At 38.1% G+C, this 18,846-nt stretch overlaps 1 protein-coding gene across 2 annotated transcripts in view; it reads right to left on the reverse strand.

Annotated features, from left to right (window-relative positions):
• Positions 1-12,016: 12,016 nt before the first annotated feature.
• Positions 12,017-18,846, reverse strand: part of kcnh4b (potassium voltage-gated channel, subfamily H (eag-related), member 4b) — a 120,885-nt gene continuing 114,055 nt past the window's right edge. For both annotated transcript variants that reach the window (XM_049464782.1, XM_022685436.2), the window contains one exon: positions 12,017-18,074. In XM_049464782.1, the coding sequence (XP_049320739.1) occupies positions 17,290-18,074 (785 nt within the window). In that variant the 3' untranslated portion in view covers positions 12,017-17,289. The remainder of the gene's footprint in view (positions 18,075-18,846) is intronic.

The raw sequence follows: 18,846 nt of genomic DNA on the forward strand, positions 1-18,846 counted from the left end.
CTGTCCGAGGCGTCCTCTGTCTGATCCGCAGGTATAGAGGAGGATGAATTTCTATCTCGTGACCTCATGGAATTTTTCAGAGATATCTGCTGCTGATATTCCAGTGGAACCCACACCTGCTAGTTTGATCGCTGCCATGAGCCCCATTGGGTTTCATTAAATTTCACTCCATTACTTTATTAAGTGCGTTCATTAAACGTCTGATGACATGGAGCGCAACCGGACCCCTAACAGCTGCGTTCTGATACGAGTATACATATTACATAACAAAACACACACGCCATACGGCAGATAGGTGTCCTGCTGAACCCTGCTAACTGATCACACACACTCACACACGTGAGTTTTGTGTGTGTGTGTGTGTGCAACATATGCACACAATGAGTCCAACACCAAAACACAAACACAGACACAGGACACACGTGCGCACCAGTACATGTATGTTCACACTGCTTATGATGAGCTTTTATGTGTGTTTGTGTGTATGTGTATGTGTGTGTACGTGTATGTGTGTGTGTGTGTGTACACGTGTGTATGTGTGTGTGTGTGCGCACTCACCCGGTTTGACTTTCCCCTCAGACACTGTGGAAAGTGACAGCTGGTGAAGGAGAGAGAGAGAGAGCGACCGATAGAAAAAGAGAGAGAGAGTGAGTAACCCAATGCACAGAATGACACCAGATACACACACAAACGCTGGTGTCGGTAATGACTGCACTGATGAGGAAAGAGCGCGAAGTGGATGAGTGAGGGCTGCTGACCTCTTGCTCAGGCCGGTGTTTTCTAGGTTTGTCCAGGGACACCACTAAACTCCTTAAATTACTTCAAGGCCTAAGTAAAAGCTTAAGTTAAAATAAAAATGAAAATAATTATCATTATAACTAAAGAACACATTTAGAGTCTATATACAATGCGAACACAATGAGTAAAGGTATGTTTGGGTGGGAAAAAAGGTGCAGAATTGAATGAAAACTTCTTCAACTGACAAACATGGGGGTGGATGGATGGATCGTGCTTTGGGTATGCGCTGCAGCCAGTCGCAGGGAAATATTTTACTTGTAGAGTGACTATAGTGACTAGGCTGTTTATTTTCTTAATGGACATTAACACTGGGCCCTATCGTACACCGTGCGCAAAGCACGTTGCCATGTAGAGCTTAGATCTGGCCTGAAATATCCAGCTCGTCCTGGCCCAAATCTGTGCAGGTTCTGCACGAGCCCGACCCGGTTCGCCCCATACACTGTCATTATGAGCCTGAATTAAACACAATATATTTTGAGTAAGTAGAGAATTAAAATTAAAAAGCTTTTAAAAAATATTTTGGACTGTTTAAATGAGCAAAATCTGTTCAAAATGATGTTTATTAACATTGCAACACTGAAGAAGACCTGTTATCTAAGAAAAAAATATTTATTAAGATCAGATCTCTGCAAGATTAAAACTTGGGGTGTCAACGTTAAAGCGTTAACGCACGCTGTTAATTTGTAATCAGTAATGCGTTACTATTTTTTTAACGCAAGTTAATTAAGGAAGCAACACATGCACACCCACACCACACACCCGCACTCCTGCAATGCACTGCTCCTTATCTATTTGAATTTGAATATTTTTAAGTATTCAAATTTAGTACGAATTCAGAAATCCTCACAACCAATTTTACAGTCCAATTTATCATGCATTCTTTATTCCAGCACCCTGCGCTGATTTTTTATATTGTTTTACTGTTTTACGGGTTTCCTCGTTTTTTCAGTGATTCTATCGATGTGGACCTCTAACCCTGAGAGAGTGAGCGGATGGATGCAGGGCTGATGACATCACTGATGTTATTTTTTCTATTTTTTTTTTAGCTCTTTTTCTCCAAGGGTGACATGCAGGGAACTCACACAGAGAGCTGACACAAACCTCTCCACTGCTCATTACACAGAACATGTCCTATAATGTCAATAACTACAATTTATACAATTTACAAATGATCACAAATGATTTAGTTAGACCAACTTTTAACAATAAACCTAATAATGTTATTTGGGGCAACTAGTTTGTTATAGTTTATGGTGCAATTCAGTAATTTTTCTTCAGCTGACTTAAAAATCACGTTAAGAAGAACAATTTTAAGTGTAGTTTTTTAGTGTAGCCTATCATTTCCAAAAATTGCTTTATTGATCTTGTTCATTTGCTCATATAATATACATAATATAATATACATATAATATATTATATAATAAAGTACAATATTAATATTCAACAGTATGATCAACTTTATTCAGTCCTTTATACAGTACTTTATACAGTACTTTATACAGTATTGTGAACCTTTGGGATTACTTGGATTTCTGCATAAATTGGTCATTAAATATGTTCTCATCTTTATCTCAAGTCACAACAATAGACAAACAAAGTGTGCTTAAACTAGTACCACACAAAAATGATATATTTGCATGATTTTATTAAACACAACATGTTCACAATCACAGTGAGGGGGGGAAAAGTATGTGAACCCCTAGACCAGGGGTGTCAAACTCATTTTGGCCGAGGGCCACATTGGCATATTGGCTGTCCTCCGAGGGCCAGATGTAACTTATAAATGTAATAAAATGTAACCAAATGTAATATATGTAAATGAATGTAATTACTCCTTAATGTTAAATAACTCTCAATATATTATTTATTCAATCAAATATTACAGTTGCATGGAAAAAATGTTTGCTTGTTGCTCTATTAACATAAATCCTTTTAATTTGTCATGTCATGAAATCCAAAAACTCCATCAATCAAGAACCAAACTATTCAAGTGAATAGAAATGACATGACATCAAGTTATATTAACTTTGAAATTATTAACTGAAATAAGGCTTAATAAATATAAAATCAAATTGTGAGCTGTTAAGAACATAGCATTTCCTCAGATTTAGCAGTTCCTCATCCAACCACTAGTGGGAGCTGCAGCAGCAGCACCACAAGTCCGCAGTCTTTACTGAGTCAGAGCTACAGCCCAGCCACGGGCTACAGGGCTCAGCTCAGCCAGTCTGGAGCGTTTTTAAAATTTTTAAGTTCTTCTGTGTATGAAATAAAGATTTTTGTAACCGAATAATACAGCTCTCTACAGTTCATCTTTCAGCCCAATCACCTAACAGCAGCCGTTTAGAGCATGAGTCACTGCTGGGATTACATTATAAACAGGTCAGTTATCGCGCTGCTAACCTCAGGATGTTTATAACTACGGAGTTTAGTGGACACACCACGGCTGCAAGGTTAGACTGTTGAAGGCTACTGAAGACTATTAAAGGCTATTGGAGGTTATTGAAAGGGTTATTGAGGGCAGAAATTAGTAAAGGCTGGTTAGATAAGTGATTCACGTCCTCGTACTTTGCTGCGGTGAAACTGCGACTAGCGCTGTCCCAGTGATGTTTATTAACGTCATTAAAACAGATTTTGTCAGCTATTGTCTTATAAATATTTACACAGAACTTATATCTCTCCTAAAAAGCGTTTATTTTGGTCAGTAACACTCTTCGTAACACAAAAGGCATACCGGTCTTTCGCCTTGAAGCACAGCCGTCCGTCTGCATCAACTTCTCTTTTTCTGGACATTATGGGATAAACATTTATATGTCTCAATTCCACCCGCGAAGTTACACCTTCCCTCCGGCAGGGTTTCCACATCAATGACTACACTGCCGTGTAGTGGCAGTAAGCCGTAACTTTGCGGGTAATACAATCGACAAGCATTGTGGGAAATGTATTTTTTGGTCAAAGAACGCTTCTGACTTATTTATTATAGACACTAAGATCTTACAAGCTCTCGCGGGCCACATAAAAAGACGTGGCGGGCCACATTTGGCCCGCGGGCCTTGTGTTTGACACATGTGCCCTAGACTAATGACTTTTCTAAGCGCTAATTGAAGCCAGGATGTGGTAAAATTGGATGTGTTGGTTAAAGCTGCCCTGCCTCAAAAAAACACACACCAGTTTTGAGTTTGCTGTGCTTAAGAAGTTAATCATGCCTCGCACAAAAGAGCAAGAGCTCTCAGAAGACCTACGTTCAAGAATTGTTGACTTGCATGAAGCTGGAAAGGGTCAAAAGTCTTGATGTTCATGTGTCCACGGTAAGACAGACTGTCTACAAACAGAGAAAGTTCAGCACTGTTGCTACTCTCCCTAGGCGTGGTCGTCCTGTAAAGATGACTGCAAGAGCACAGCACAGAATGATCAATGAGGTGAGGAAGAATCCTAGAGTTTCAGCTAAAGACTTACAAAAATCTCTGTCACATGCTAACATTTTTGTTGACAAATCTACAATAAGAAAACATCAAACAAGAATGGAGTTTATGGGAGGACACCACAGAGGAAGCCACTGCTGTCCAAAAAAAACATTGCTGCACGTTTGAAGTTTGCAAAAGAGCACCTGGATGTTCCACAGCAGTACTAGCTAAATATACTCTGGACAGATTAACCCAAAATTGAGTTGTTTGAAAGGAACACACAACGCTGCTATGTGTGGAGAAAAAAGGCACAGCACACCATCATCAAAACCTCGTCCCAACTGTGAAACATGGTGAAGGGAGCATCATGGTTTGGGGCTGCTTTGCTGCTTCAGGGCCTGGACGGATTGTCGCCATCAACAGAAAAATGAATTTCAGAGTTAACCAAGACAATTGCAGGAAAATTTAAAAACTTAAGACCATCTATCCACTAACTGAAGCTCAACAGAGGATGGATGATGCAACAGGACAACGACCCAAAACAACCGAACGGCTTCAGCAGAAGAAAATACGCCTTCTGGAGAGTCCTGACCTCAACCCAATTGGAATGCTGTGGCCTCCTGACCTCAAGAGAGTGATTCACACTCACACAAGAATATTTCTGAACTGAAACAGTTTTGTGAAGAGGATTGATCCAAAATTCCTCCTCACTGTTGTGCAGGTCCGATCTGCAACTACAGGAAACGTTTGGTTGAGGTTTTTGCTGCCAAAGGAGGATCAACTAGTTATTAAACCAACCAAAGGTTCACATACTTTTTCCACCCTCACTGTTATACATGTGCTTTAATTTTGTGTTTAATAAAAACATGCAAACATATATCATTTATGTGGTATTAGTTTAAGCAGACTGTTTGTGTCTATTGTTGTGACTTAAATGAAGATCAGAACACATGTAATGACCAATTTATGCAGAAATCCAAGTAATCCCAAAGGGTTCACATACTTTTTCTTGCAACTGTATTTAGTCTGGGTTTAGTCAGGAAAGTGTGTTGAAATAACACTTTTATTTTTTATGTCACTACAATTCAATGAAACAATAAATGAAAATAAAAATCCTGCCAAATTCATATAACTTATTTTTTTTATCTAACAACAGGGTATTTATTTAAGTATTGGCTAAACACCATCAGAATAAATTTTTAGATTGTACTGTCTGCACTTGAATAAAAGTCATAGTAAACACGTATTCTTTATTTTATTAGTGTTTTTACTGTCCCAACTTTTTCTGATTTGTGGTTGCAGAACTCATATACACAACATATTATATATTATACCGCATGGAAAGAAGTGCATTAATTTGTGGATGCTCTGAAAAGACAAACAACACTTGCGAAGTGAAAATAGGGCAGAGAACATCAGCCATTTACAGCAGAGTGACCTTGTTCTTGCAGCATAAACAGAACCAACTCGTCCTTGCAGAGTTCACACACTCCACACAGCCAACTTTTCAGGAAAGAATAAGAACACGTTACTCAGTGACAAACTACGGAGTTTATTGTAAGAAATGTGATTTTTTTATTATTATTATCGTTCAAACAGCATGCTCCAAACCAAAGAGAACCATGAGTAGAGGGGAGGAGAGTTCTTCATGCAAAACTGCTCTGAAATATGAGGAAAAGTGAGGAACGGAACTAGAATTTTTTTTTCAGAAAAATTCAATACTATACTGTTTATATTAAGGTTGTGTGCAAACGGGGCTGCGGTTACTCATCTATTCCTTGTGTCGTTCATCAGGCCATCAGCAGCCCCACCAGGCTATAAACATGGTTTTAGATATACAGTGGCGTACAGTAATGCATGATGTAAATGTGCAAGAAGTTTCAACAAGAAATACAGATCAAAATCAGATTTTACCAGGATTTACCAGATAAAAAAAATAAAGCACCTCATTTTCAAAGCATTTCAAGCAAGTCAAGGAAGTCATAGACATAGACAACTGTTTACACTGTGATCAATTCTGGAATTCAGGTTAAAATAATAAGAAAGGTTGAGTAGCAAGGAAAGAATTGTGTAGCAGTTATTATTATTATGATTATTATTATAAAATTTCAAAAAATCTGCATCATTTGAATCTACAATGTCTGCAGATGAAGGTCAGTTGCATTGCAGATATGTATACATTCAGAAAGGATGAGAAAAAAAGAGATTTTACAGAGATTTCAAGCATATTCGACTTATAACTCATAATACTAGTGCAATTTTTTTTGTTTGCATCTTAATCCAGTGTAAAATTAAACAAGCAGCCTGTTTATAATGCAGTGCCACCCGAGGGCCCGAAGATCACCAGCACTAAGTACTGAACATAAGCTTTGTCCCTTCCGCTCAGGGATTACTCCAGTTTTTCCAGTTTTTCTTTAATTATAGATGATAGGACATCCAAAATCTTTGCAATTTTATGTTGAGGAGCATTTTTAAAACTGTTCCATAATTTTTAGACATAGTGAACCTTTCAGACATTTGTGAACCTCTGCCTTTCTTTGCTTCGGAGAGACTCTGCCACTGTAAAATGCTCTTATCTGTGTCTCATAACTCATGATACTAGTGCAAAAAAAAAAATCATCTTAATCCAATATAAAATTTAACAAAAAAAAAAAAAAACTAAAACAAAACAAAAACAAAACTTCTTAATTTATGTAGCTTATTAAACATGACATCCTTTGTTTGCTTCGGAGTGCCTCTGTAAAATGCTCTTTTCTGTGTCTCATAACTCATAATACTAGTGCAAAATTTGTTTTTCATCTTAATCCAATGTAAAATAAAATAAAAAATAAAACAAAACTTCTTAATTTATGTAGCTTATTAAACATGACACGATCTTGTGTCTTTAAAATACACAATCTTTTTATTATTTGAATGGTGTAGTGATTTTATAGTGCTGAGCAAATACAGTACCAGTCAAAAGTTTGGACACACCTTTTCATCATTTGCTCTTTATTTATATTCTTCTCATTTTTAATGTATTTTCTACAGATTAAATTAATATTAAAGGCATTAAAACTATTAACGAACACCAAAAAAGTGTTTGTCCTTCACAATGTCCTGACCTAAACCCAATTGAGTGAGGATTTGGTGATTTGAGATGAGCTGGAGCTTCAGAGCGTGAAGGGAAAGGCAGCAACTATCGTACAGCACCTCCAGCAACTCCTTCAAAATGCTGAGAAAACTCTATTACAGGTGCAAAAAAAATCATAAAAGAAAGAAAACACATTGAATAAGAGGAAGTGAGGTGTGTGCAAAGTTTTGACTGGTACTGTATAACCTCAGATAGTAATGGTAGGGTTGACAGTGAAGTTTTTCCTTAAAATATTTTTCGATATTTGTAAAAATGATTGATGGTGGAAAGGGTTATAAATCAAAAATAAAAGTTCAAATATAAAACGTTCTAAAGTTCTCTACAGGGAGACTTCATGCTACATCATATCATCTCTCGACCAATCAAATCACCAGCTTCCATCTGCTTTTAGAAGCTGTCACTCTCTCTCTCTCTCTCTCTCTCTCTCTCTCTCTTTTGTCTCTTCCATATGTTTCAATATTCTTTGCAAATAATAATAATAATAATAATCTTGGATTAAACATCTCTTTAATGCACTCTCGTCTTTGGAGACATTCTTGTCGAAATGTAATGTAGGTTCACGTTTAATTTTACATGATAAATAACTAAGCTTTATATGCAATAATTACGTTGTAGACATGATAAACTGGTACATTTTTCAATAGTGAACCATTTCACACCAAATCCATACTTTGAAGGAGTTGTTTACTCATCTGGTTCGGTATTAAGTCAAAATTTTGAAAAGATAAAGCTAGAATTAATTTTATTAAACTCATCAAGTCACATCAAACCTGTCGTATTAACCTGTACCACAGTGGGAGACAGGAGACAGGGGACATGAGTGTCACTTTTCTGAGCAACCTCTCTCGCATCCTATTGTCCTTGTCGTGATCTCTCTTATCATCTCTTAATGATACTTGATCATTAATCATTAATCATTCACGTATGTAGCACAGACAGATGTGAAATAGTATAAGCCACAAATGACATACAGTGTATTGCTGGGGTCAGATTGCTCACTGCTGCGTTTGAGCGGAGGTATGAAATAAACTGAGAGAAACAATATGCAAACAATAGAAGACAATGGGTCATAAACGTGTAGACTAATTTTGCTATTTTATCTAGTTTAAAATATTTTGTTCATTTTATTTCTTAACATTTTGACAAGTTTGCTTTTTCACCACATAACTGAGGCAAGTGTTGTTATGGGGTCTTTTGAGACCTCTTGGGTAAGTCGTCCCTGCTCTCTCGGGGTAAATTTGGTTAGTCAAGTTCACCCATAGACTGTGTATAGCTGGACAGAGCATCGTCTCTCAAAAGTGAAGCCACCACAGGTCGGGCGCCCCCTGCTGTTCGGTTGCAGAAATCTGTGTAACGCCACCCATCCCAATAGGTTTCAGAATGGCTAAATAGACACTTTTCAATCACGTTTTTTTCCAATATACTGTAATTCTACCTCCATTATTTAAATGCAACAGCTAGTGTAACCTTTGCTTATATTGTAAAACTTGTATATCCCCACAGAACTCGTTTTTTAAAAAACTTTATTCAGCTCTATTCAAAAAGGTGTGGTTATTGTAAAAGGGCTGGGTTTCACCTAGCCGGGGTGGGACCAATGACTGTATGGGTGGGACCATAGACTATGTGTGTAGTTCTGTGGAGGCAGCCCTCAGGGGCGGGTTTATTCAAACGAGTAGGCTGTCTCTCCACAGTCTTTCTCCCTCCTCTGGTCTCTACTGCGCAGACTCAGGTTTCAGGATCGCCAACATGGCGGGAGATTTTGGCTTCATTTTCATTAAATGAAAGGGAACGGCGACGTGGCGTCCATCTTTTTTACAGTCTCTGGTTTCACCAGAGATCCGCATTTTTGTGGTTTGTGGATAATGGCTCTCACTGTGGTCCTTTTCCAGATCTCAGTTCCTGAATTTCTGTGGATTTTGGAGTGATGTCTAGTTTTTGAGTATCTTTTGGTGGACTTCACTTTGTCAGACAGGTCCTACTTAAGTGATTTCTTGATTGAGAACAGGTGTGGTTGTAATCAGGCCTGGGTGTGGCTAAGGAATTTGAATTTGAGTTTGGATTTTTGTCTCCCTTACTAACAAAAAAAAACCCAACATTTAAAAACTGTTACTTGTGTTGCCTTTGAGTAATGTTTGAATTTTTTTTATAAAGAGACAAGCACTGTATATCAATACTCAAAAAGTATTGGTGTATCATGTATAATCCATTGTCATTGACATAACTTTGATTATAAGTGGTCCCAATTCCAATTCCACCACATTTAACCAATCTGGAATGTTGAGGGCTAGCACATCACATGACTCTGACTCTGAGTCACATGAAACCGACTGCAACACAAGATCAACGCGACCTGTCAGTGCTGTTATGTCAGTGAGCAGACGCTCGGCTGGCTAGCGTGGCGCTAAGTGATGGGGGCAGAGCGAGGCCAGAGCGTGCTATGGATAGCTGTGGATCTCCTGGCGTCTGGCCTCAAGCTTAGGTGGTTCCAGCACTTGAGTACTTTTAGATACTTAAGAAAAAAAACTACAAGCAGCGCTGAGTAGTCCAGCAGTCTAAAGAGCTGCCACTATGAGCGGGAGGTTGCAGGTTCAAACCCCAGCTCATGCAGCTTTGCCATCAAGTTGCCGGCGCTCAGAGGGAGCACAATTGGGCCTGCTCCCTTCGGGTGGGTAGATGGCGCTCTCTTCCCACATCACTCCTAGGGTGATGCCCGCAGCACAGGGCGTCTGTTAGCTGATGTATAGTTTAAAATTAAACTAATAGTTGTGTTTGGTCAATTTTAGTCAAATTTGTTCAATCTGGTGTACGTTTTAAAGCAGTTGTTTTCCAACTTTTTTAGTTGGAGCCCCCTCTATGGATGGTAGGTGTCCTTAGGTGCCATTTGATCAGATAATGATAAATGGACTGGCAGTTCCTGTATAGAAAAGATACAACCTCTAATATTTTAGAAGCATCTAGTTCCCCATTGCGGACCCACTGTGTTTTTCATTGCCGAGATAGCAATACGCCAGGCATTTACCTGAACACGTTTTACTTCGAGACAACCATGGTTATCGACATACATATACTGACAAGCACCGTTGCTATTTAAACAGTGCAGACAGATTGTTGGCGGGGTGTAAGATAGCGATGGGCATTGCGACAGGACCTGAACACGGTGTAAGATAGAAGCCCTTAATTCTCTAAAGTGGGCAAAATTTTGTTCCTTAAATGAACAAACCTCACATTGCTGCTGCTACTAAAATGTTCACTCAGTAATCTGCGGTGGCTAGCTTTAACGATTCTGAATCTGAAGACTGTGGACAGCTTTCAATCACTGATTGCTAAAATCAAAAATATGGATAGATGATTATTGATAAATGACACATCCCTAATAGATGTAAACATGCTGGCGGCTCGTTTAGCACTGATAACAGTCCGACTCTGATCATCAGAGTAAGAAATAAATGCTTTGTGCCAAAAGGATCTCTAACCATTGTAGCGTATTTATTTATGTACAGTGCATATCTGCTTTATAAAGGCATCAGATACAGTACAGGTTAGCCATGCGGAGAGTGGGTGCACGTCGCCTTTGTTCTAGAAGCCTCTCTGAATTCTCAACTTTGTTTTTAACGAATTCTTCTCCAGTTTAACTCATAATATTGGAAATTGGATCACTATGTTTTTATTTTTGATCATTAGAAAATTTATTAGATTTAAAATTTATGTATTTAGCTCGCTTTAAGTCGCTTTACAAAATTTTTGCTCGAAAAATTCTGCCTGTTTAAGTTTTCAGAACAAACTGGAATTTGGGAAAAAGGTAACACTTTACATTAAGGCTACATTAAAGAGGCACTAAACCCCTTAACCATATTTTTGTTTCATTAATAGCTGAAATGTGTTCCTCTGAAGTAGTAAAACATAGCAGTGCTGTTTAAAATTTTTAATAAACATTTCCTAACCTTTAAAAAAAGTTGCTTTATTATGGTAATTTACGCCTTTGCAGCGCCCTCTCAGATTTACCTGTGCTATATAGGCGAGGATGATGTGTCCTTGTACTTTAGTACACTCACAGTATGCAAATCAGCTAATCAATAATACCACCCACTGCTGACGTCCAACCATCTGCATCTCACTGCTATCAGAGGCACACTGCTGCTGCTGCTCAGCCAATCAGCTCTCCCTTCTAAACCCATACATCATCACACAGTGCCCCTTAAATCATTAAAGGGGTTTAGTTACCCTTTAATGAACAGTACTAATGAGAGAACTACAAAAATGTAGTAATGTCTTAATTAGTGTCAGTTAATAATTAGTTGAGACATAAATTAACAAATTAATAATGTTTTTTATTACTGTCGTAAGTTCTGCTTTTTGTGACCCTTATTGTAAAGTGTTCCCGGAAAAAATGAATGAATAAACAAACTAAACATAAGATAGACACTAGATATTAGATTTCATTGAGCTTCATATTGTTAATACATACTTAATCAAGTAATCAAACTTTTTCAAACAAATTTTTTTACTAAGTGTTCTTTTGTGCTGTTCGCTGAAAAGTAGTTTTTTTGGCTAATTCATAAAGTATAAACGTGTAACAAAAGGTTCTTTCAGTGTGATGTCTTAGAAGAACCATGCTTGTAAAACAGATCTGTAAATGTAAAGAACATTTAAATGGGTAAATAACCTTTAATTCATGTGACAAACATGTAAAAAGGTATTTTTAATCACATTTAGGGCATTCGGCCAGTGCTTTTACTCTTACATCTGAATCATGTTCCACAAACAGGGGACTGTATCGGTAGGACATATTATTATTTGGTACCACTTTAAAAAAAGACTACCTTTATAAAGGGTTTATAAATGGTTTACAATGAGTTTATTAATGGTTACTAATTAAGTTGTAAATGCCTTAAAATCATTAATAATCAGTTATAACACATACGTAGAAAGGGCAACTATGACCTGTTGTTTGCCAAAAAGTGAACCCACAGCCATCTATATTGTTGCCTTTTCTACGTATGTGTTATGACTGATTATTAATGATTTTAAGGCATGTACAACCTAATTAGTAACTATTAATAAACTAATTGTAAACCATTTATAAACCCTTTATAAAGGTAGTCTTATTTTAATGTGGTACCAATTATTTGTGTAGGGTGGTGATTTTAACCTTAAAAAACATCACTACAGGCTTTCTTTTAAAACCAAGAGCGGATCTTCTATGGCATCGCTTGAAGAACCCTTTGTAGTATTTGTAATTTTGATGCAGATTTTAATGTCTCAAAATCTTCTACAATTAAAAAAAAAAACTGTTGCAGATTTGCAAATTTGAGGAATACTCTCTAAATAACTTTATTTACGTTTATAGTCCTGAATGCTCGAGTTTGATGGAACAAAAAGTAGATGGATTTGGTGGAAGTAGCTCCTTTTAAAACTTTTCTAAAAAGGTCAAAAGTATAGACAATTCTAGCCTAAATATCTGTGGTTTGTTAGTTCATGTTAAAAATGTCTCACCATTAATGGAGATCCCCAATTCATGCATTTGAAAGTAGAAGTACTGTAGTGAAAATTCGGTAGCATTTTATAAGACAGCCCACGTTTTAGAGTGTAAATTCCCCTAACTTATAGTGGAACTTCTATATAGTGTATAAACTTATAGTGTAATTATAGACTTAAAGTGTATGAACCAGAACATACAAAATACTTGCCGGGTCTTAAGTGCCTACATGATACTTAAATGTAGGTACAAATAAAGAAAAGGGGACAACCAGGAATAAGAGAGTAACAATTGGGTAACTTTTTTCAACATTTAACATGTAATTTCATGACATTACAACCCTACTATAACTGTCCATAACATTTTCTTCCTACTTCAGCCTGACAGTTTTGAGCAGCTGAAGTACTGGACAAAGCCAATTATGATTTTATTATTTATATAAGGCATAAGCATAATACATTTCTGGAGTGCGAATGGAATAAAGCCAACCTAACTGCCATTAACAAAAGGTAAAAGTATATTATTTTATTTTATCTCCTCCGATACATGTAAAGTCAGATACTCGATTTTTGAAATGCCGAGTAGCATCACAGCATGCTCGGAGGAAAGCGCAGCGATGCGGTTCCAAAACATCAGCTCACAGATGCAGCCTTGTGCTGAGCGACATCACCCTTTTGAGTGAAGTGGAGATAGAGCGCCATCTACCCACCCCAGAGAGAGCAAGGCCAATTGTGCTCTCTCAGCTAATGGCAACCAGTGTGGGATTCGAATCATAGTGCCAGTGCCAGACCACTCGGAGCCCCAGGGCAAAAGTATTATTTAAACAATATATACTGTATATAAAAAAACACATACAAGAAAATTATACTTCAAGTTTGTTAAATCACATGGCAATGTCAGAAAGTTACCTAATTGTTACTCTCTTGTATCTGATTGTACTTTTTGAGTGCTGTAGATACATTTAAGTACCATTACAACCTGGTAAATATTTTGTAAATATTTACTGGTTCAAACAGGGAAGTTACAAAAATGAACTTTTTAAGGCCCTATCCCATTTCTCTTTTGTACCCTTACCTCTTGTTTTTGAGTAAAATCCTCCCCATTAACACCCGATACAGATATAACTAGTTCAGCAACCTAGCTGCTGCTTAACTAGTTAACTTGAGATCATCGCATGTCTTCAGAAAGGATGGTGAAGGCAGGCATACCAGCAATTAATTATTATTGTCAGTTCCTTAATTCCTCTGTAATGAGAAGCTTTATTTTATGTTATTTTATGTTTTAGCATTGCTGTGTAGCATCACAGTGCGCTCAGAGGAAAGCGCAGCGACTCGATTCCGATACATCAGCTTACAGATGCCTAGTGCTGATCGACATCACCCTTTGGAGTAATGTGGGGAGAGAGCGCCATCTACCCACCCAATTGCCCTTTCTCAGGGCTCCAGCAGCTGATGGCAAGCTGCATGACCGGGATTCAATAGTTACTGAGGCAATATTTTTCATGCTTGTTGTGAATAAAATGGCCATAAAACATTGAAATTACACATTAAACTATGATATAATTATCAGTTCTCATTTCTTTATTTGTACCCACATTTATCTTTTATGGCCATTTTCTTCACAACAAGCGTAAAAAAATCTCAGTCTTAGTAACTATTGAATCCCAGTCGTTCAGCTTGCCAACAGCTACACATTAAATTTTGTTAGAATTGTCTGTTCTCATTTCTTTGTTTGTACCTAAATTTATGTTTTATAGCCATTTTCTTCATAACAAGCATAAACAAATTGTCTCAGTAACTATCGAATCCCGGTCATGCAGCTTGCCATCAGCTGCTGGAGCCCAGAGAGAGTGCAATTGGCTTTGCTCTCTAGCTCTGGATAAGGGCGTCTGCTAAATGCCTTAAATGTAAATGCAAACGTAAATATGTACCAGTAAGAACTCTTAAGTATTTTGCATGTACTGGTTAATACATAGAAGTTAAAGGAACTTACACTCTTGTGGGCTGTATTATAAAGCATTCCTGAAAGTTCAGTAAAATCTGTCTTTGCACATTTTGATTGATGTCTGCATATCTACAGGTCTACCTGTTTTCAAAGCCTGTGGGAATTTGAACCTAACTTTAAGTCTTTTTCTCAGAAATAGACTAATTCAGACGGCGCACGTGACCCTGGCAAAGCGCTTGTTTTTCTTTTTTCAGAGCTCCGACTTTTCAACAATTGTAATGTTAACACATTTCAGTTGAATACCTTTTCCTTAGGAAAAAGAATGAATAACTTTACCATGCAAGAAGGTAAGAGAAATACAGAATGTTAAACTACTCCTACGAGAAACGAATATGTGGGTTAATGCGAAGGCGCACCTAGTCTGGTGTAACTAGTGAATGCTACAGTCCAATGCTACAACGGATTGTTTATATCAGCAATCCTCTATACAAAATGCCCAAAAAGAACACCCTGGATAATTTATTATCATTCGCTTTCAGTTAACCACGGCAAATATGCAATATTAAAGGCTAGCTATGTTGTGGTATACTGAGCATTGATTAAATAAATAAGTAATAATGCACAATTGACATGCGTCTTGCATAGTTTTACAGTCGTTTGCAGGGATGGGACCGAACAAGCGATCCCAGGTTATATCCAAGCCACTTCTCAGACCTGCAAAACAATCACTGCAAACCCAGGAGCTCTGGATATAAAGTTAGTCTGCATTGAATTGAATTGGGAGTGTTGGTCAGAGCCCCCATGATAAACTATACGTCCAAAAGTACCTAGATTGCCCTCAACGTTTGCGGCTAGTCCAGATTAAAAATTCCTAGAAAGTCTTTCTAGAAAGCTGGAATGCTACTTCTTTGATTCTTGGATTATTTTTTTTATTTTATTTTGTTCAGGTACAAAAGCATTGTTGATTTTTTGCTAATCACAGTGGCTTGCAAAAGTTTTTACACCCCTTGAACGTTTTCACATTTTGTCACCTCACAACCGCAAACTTAAAACTTGATGTATTTTATCAAGATTTTAAGTGATAGAGCAACACAAAGTGGGACATAATAATTAATAAGTAAGTGGCACGAAAGTGATACATGGTTTTCAAAACCTTAATCAAATAAAAACCTGCAAAGAGTGAAGCGCTAAAGTATTCAGCCCCCTTTACTCTGAAACCCCTAAATTAAATCCAGTGCAAAAACAAAACTCTAGTGCAATTACCTGCCTCCAACAAACAGCATCATGACCAAGACCAAGCAAACTCCGCAGACAGGTCAGAGATAAAGTTTAAAGAAGGAGAAGTTTAAAGCAGGGTTAGGATATAAAAACATATCCCAAGCTCCAAGATTTGAGCATGCCAATGAGAACTGTTTAATTTATTGTCCAACGCAAAAAGTATTCTACAACTGCCAGATCAAGCAAGGAGAACACTAGTCAGAGAAGCAGCCAAAAGGACCATGGTCACTCTGGAGGAGCTGCAGAAATCCACATGATACAGTTTAGCCAGAGCTACAGTGGAATGGTTTAGTGAATGGCGCAGTCAAAGTTCTGCCCTTATTTCCCATAGAGTAGCAATTCTTAACTGGTGGGGTCGGCCCAAAACATTCTGGGCGGATTGCAGACAGCTTGAAAAAATACATAAAATACATTTTAAGAATAAAAAAATAAATAAATTCTCATCTGATTTTGTACTTTTTGTGTGTGTGTGTGTGTGGGGGGGGGGGGGGGGTAGAGAGAATTAAGGGAGATATGCAAAGAAGTGAAATATGTGATTTTGTGGCCTAATTTATTTTGTTTAGTTTTGATACTTAATTTTTTTTGTAGAAACTTTTATACATGCACTTGTCATGCACCTCTTCAGTTTCTCCAAATTCAGTTGCTCTTAAATTCACTTTGCATACATATGCATGTTTAAATGGGTTTTTAAAGGCTATTTTTTTTATAAATTTGTTTACATCCCCTGCCATTGAGCTTCTGAGGCAAGAAATAAAAATTGCATTTAACAGACGCTCTCCGTCCAACCTGTCTTGAGCTTGAGCTGTTTTACAAAAGAAGAATTGGCAAAAATCTCTGTAGTCTGGAGATGCACAAAGCTGGTAGAGACACACCTCAAAAGGCTTGAGGCAGTAATTGCAACGAAAGGTGGCTCTACTAAGTATTGATAGGACTGAACACTTTGAAAACCACATAATATTTCGTTCCACTTCACAGTTATGTTTCACTTTGTGTTGGTTTATCATTTTAAATGAACTAATTGTAAAATAAAATAAATCAGTGGGTATAAATACTTTTGCAGGTATTCACTGGAGCTTCATTACTCCAAAGAATCCAGCCCAGCGCTGGCGAGCTTCATAACCATCTAGCTTATGTTTGACTTTGGGTGTTGTGAACTTTTGGGGACTCTCCATACTGTTCTAACATCCACTTTAGCGAAGAACTTTGTGGATATCCCAAATTTTACGAGTTTCTAGATACTTTTGGACATAAAGGTATGTTCAATCCATGAGGTCCAGGCACCAGGAGGTTTCAGAGCTTTGGGTTTGAGACGGCGCCCCAGTGCTGGACCTCCTAGACCTGGATTCGGACATCTCGCTGTCCTGGCTCTCCATTGACCCTTGCTCGGTCAGCAGGCACTCGCGACTTGTGTGGCCTACGTGGCTCAAGTCCCCCATAGGAAGGTCCACAGAAGCAGAATCCAGCCTCGGAGGAGGAGGGGAACGGTCTGACAGAAGGACGCAATCTTCTTCAATGTCCTCGTCCAGGAGGCTCGAGGTGTCCGGGATGTTTCGGTCGCTGTGGGCGACCGCAGAGCTCAGGTTGAGTTCGCTCAGAGCCGGGGCTGAGTGGGGCATGGCGGGCTCAGCAGACGGCTTGAGGTTTGGATATGGGCGGCTGGCCATCAGGAGGGAATGCGTGGACGTTGGTGCGCTGGACAGTAAGTGCGAGTAGTCCAAGTTCTGTTGAGGCACAGAACACAAAATGGGCTGTGAGCGGCTAATGTTAGCAAGGCCTCCGCTCCCGGTGAAGACGCTAAGGGGTGGTGCGTGGTCCTCGAGCCCTGTTTGAGTACCCTGTGCTTCCACACCGTGAGGACCTGGGCTGATTCTGAGGAGAGTAGAGCTGGTGAGGGAATGTTGGTGAGGGGTGTAGTAGGAGGTGGTGGAGGTCCATTTAGAGGATCCAGGATCAGGGCTACCAGGAGGCTGATGAAGAGGATCAGAGAGAGGGTTGAAGTGTGCTTGACCTTCTGACTGTTCCTGAACACTTGCATTAGCAGCACCTGAAACACAGACATGGTTTAGACAACGTAGAGTATAGACAAAATACAATTAAAGAGAACACTTAAAAATGATGAGTTTCTTTGATTTTACCAAATTGAAAACCTCTGGAATATAATCAAGAGGAAGATGGATGATCACAAGCCATCAAACTGAACTGATTGAATTTTTGCACCAGGAGTGGCATAAAGTTATCCAAAAGCAGTGTGTAAGACTGGTGGAGGAGAACATGCCAAGATGCATAAAAACTGTGATTAAAAAACAGGGTTATTTCACCAAATATTGATTTCTGAGTGATCTGAAAAGTTATTGTTATTTCAGCCATTTCTCATTTTCTGCAAATAAATGCTCTAAATGACAATATATTTATTAAGAATTTGGGAGAAATGTTGTCTGTAGTTTATAGAATAAAACAACAATGTTCATTTTACTCAAACATAAACCTATAAATAGTAAAATCAGAGAAACTGTTTCAAAAACTGAAGTGGTCTCTTCATTTTTTCCGGAGTTGTATATACTTGTAGTTTAAAGGTTATAGTTTAACAGTAAGGACATTAACATTATATTATTATATTATTTGAATTATAATCATTTAAAGTGAGTTACAGTCAGATATGGCTTTGATGGGCTTAAGTCAAAGAAGTTGAGAATTGTGATTCTTATTTACTGTCATATAAACAGCAGTATTAAAATCCATATCCACCCATACACGTTTTTCAGCAAATGCAACATTTTTCCTAGAAATTGACGATTACCAAACTCTAGTATTCACAT

This window comes from Astyanax mexicanus, chromosome 15, assembly GCF_023375975.1.
Source record: "Astyanax mexicanus isolate ESR-SI-001 chromosome 15, AstMex3_surface, whole genome shotgun sequence".
NCBI classification, from domain to species: domain Eukaryota; kingdom Metazoa; phylum Chordata; class Actinopteri; order Characiformes; family Acestrorhamphidae; genus Astyanax; species Astyanax mexicanus.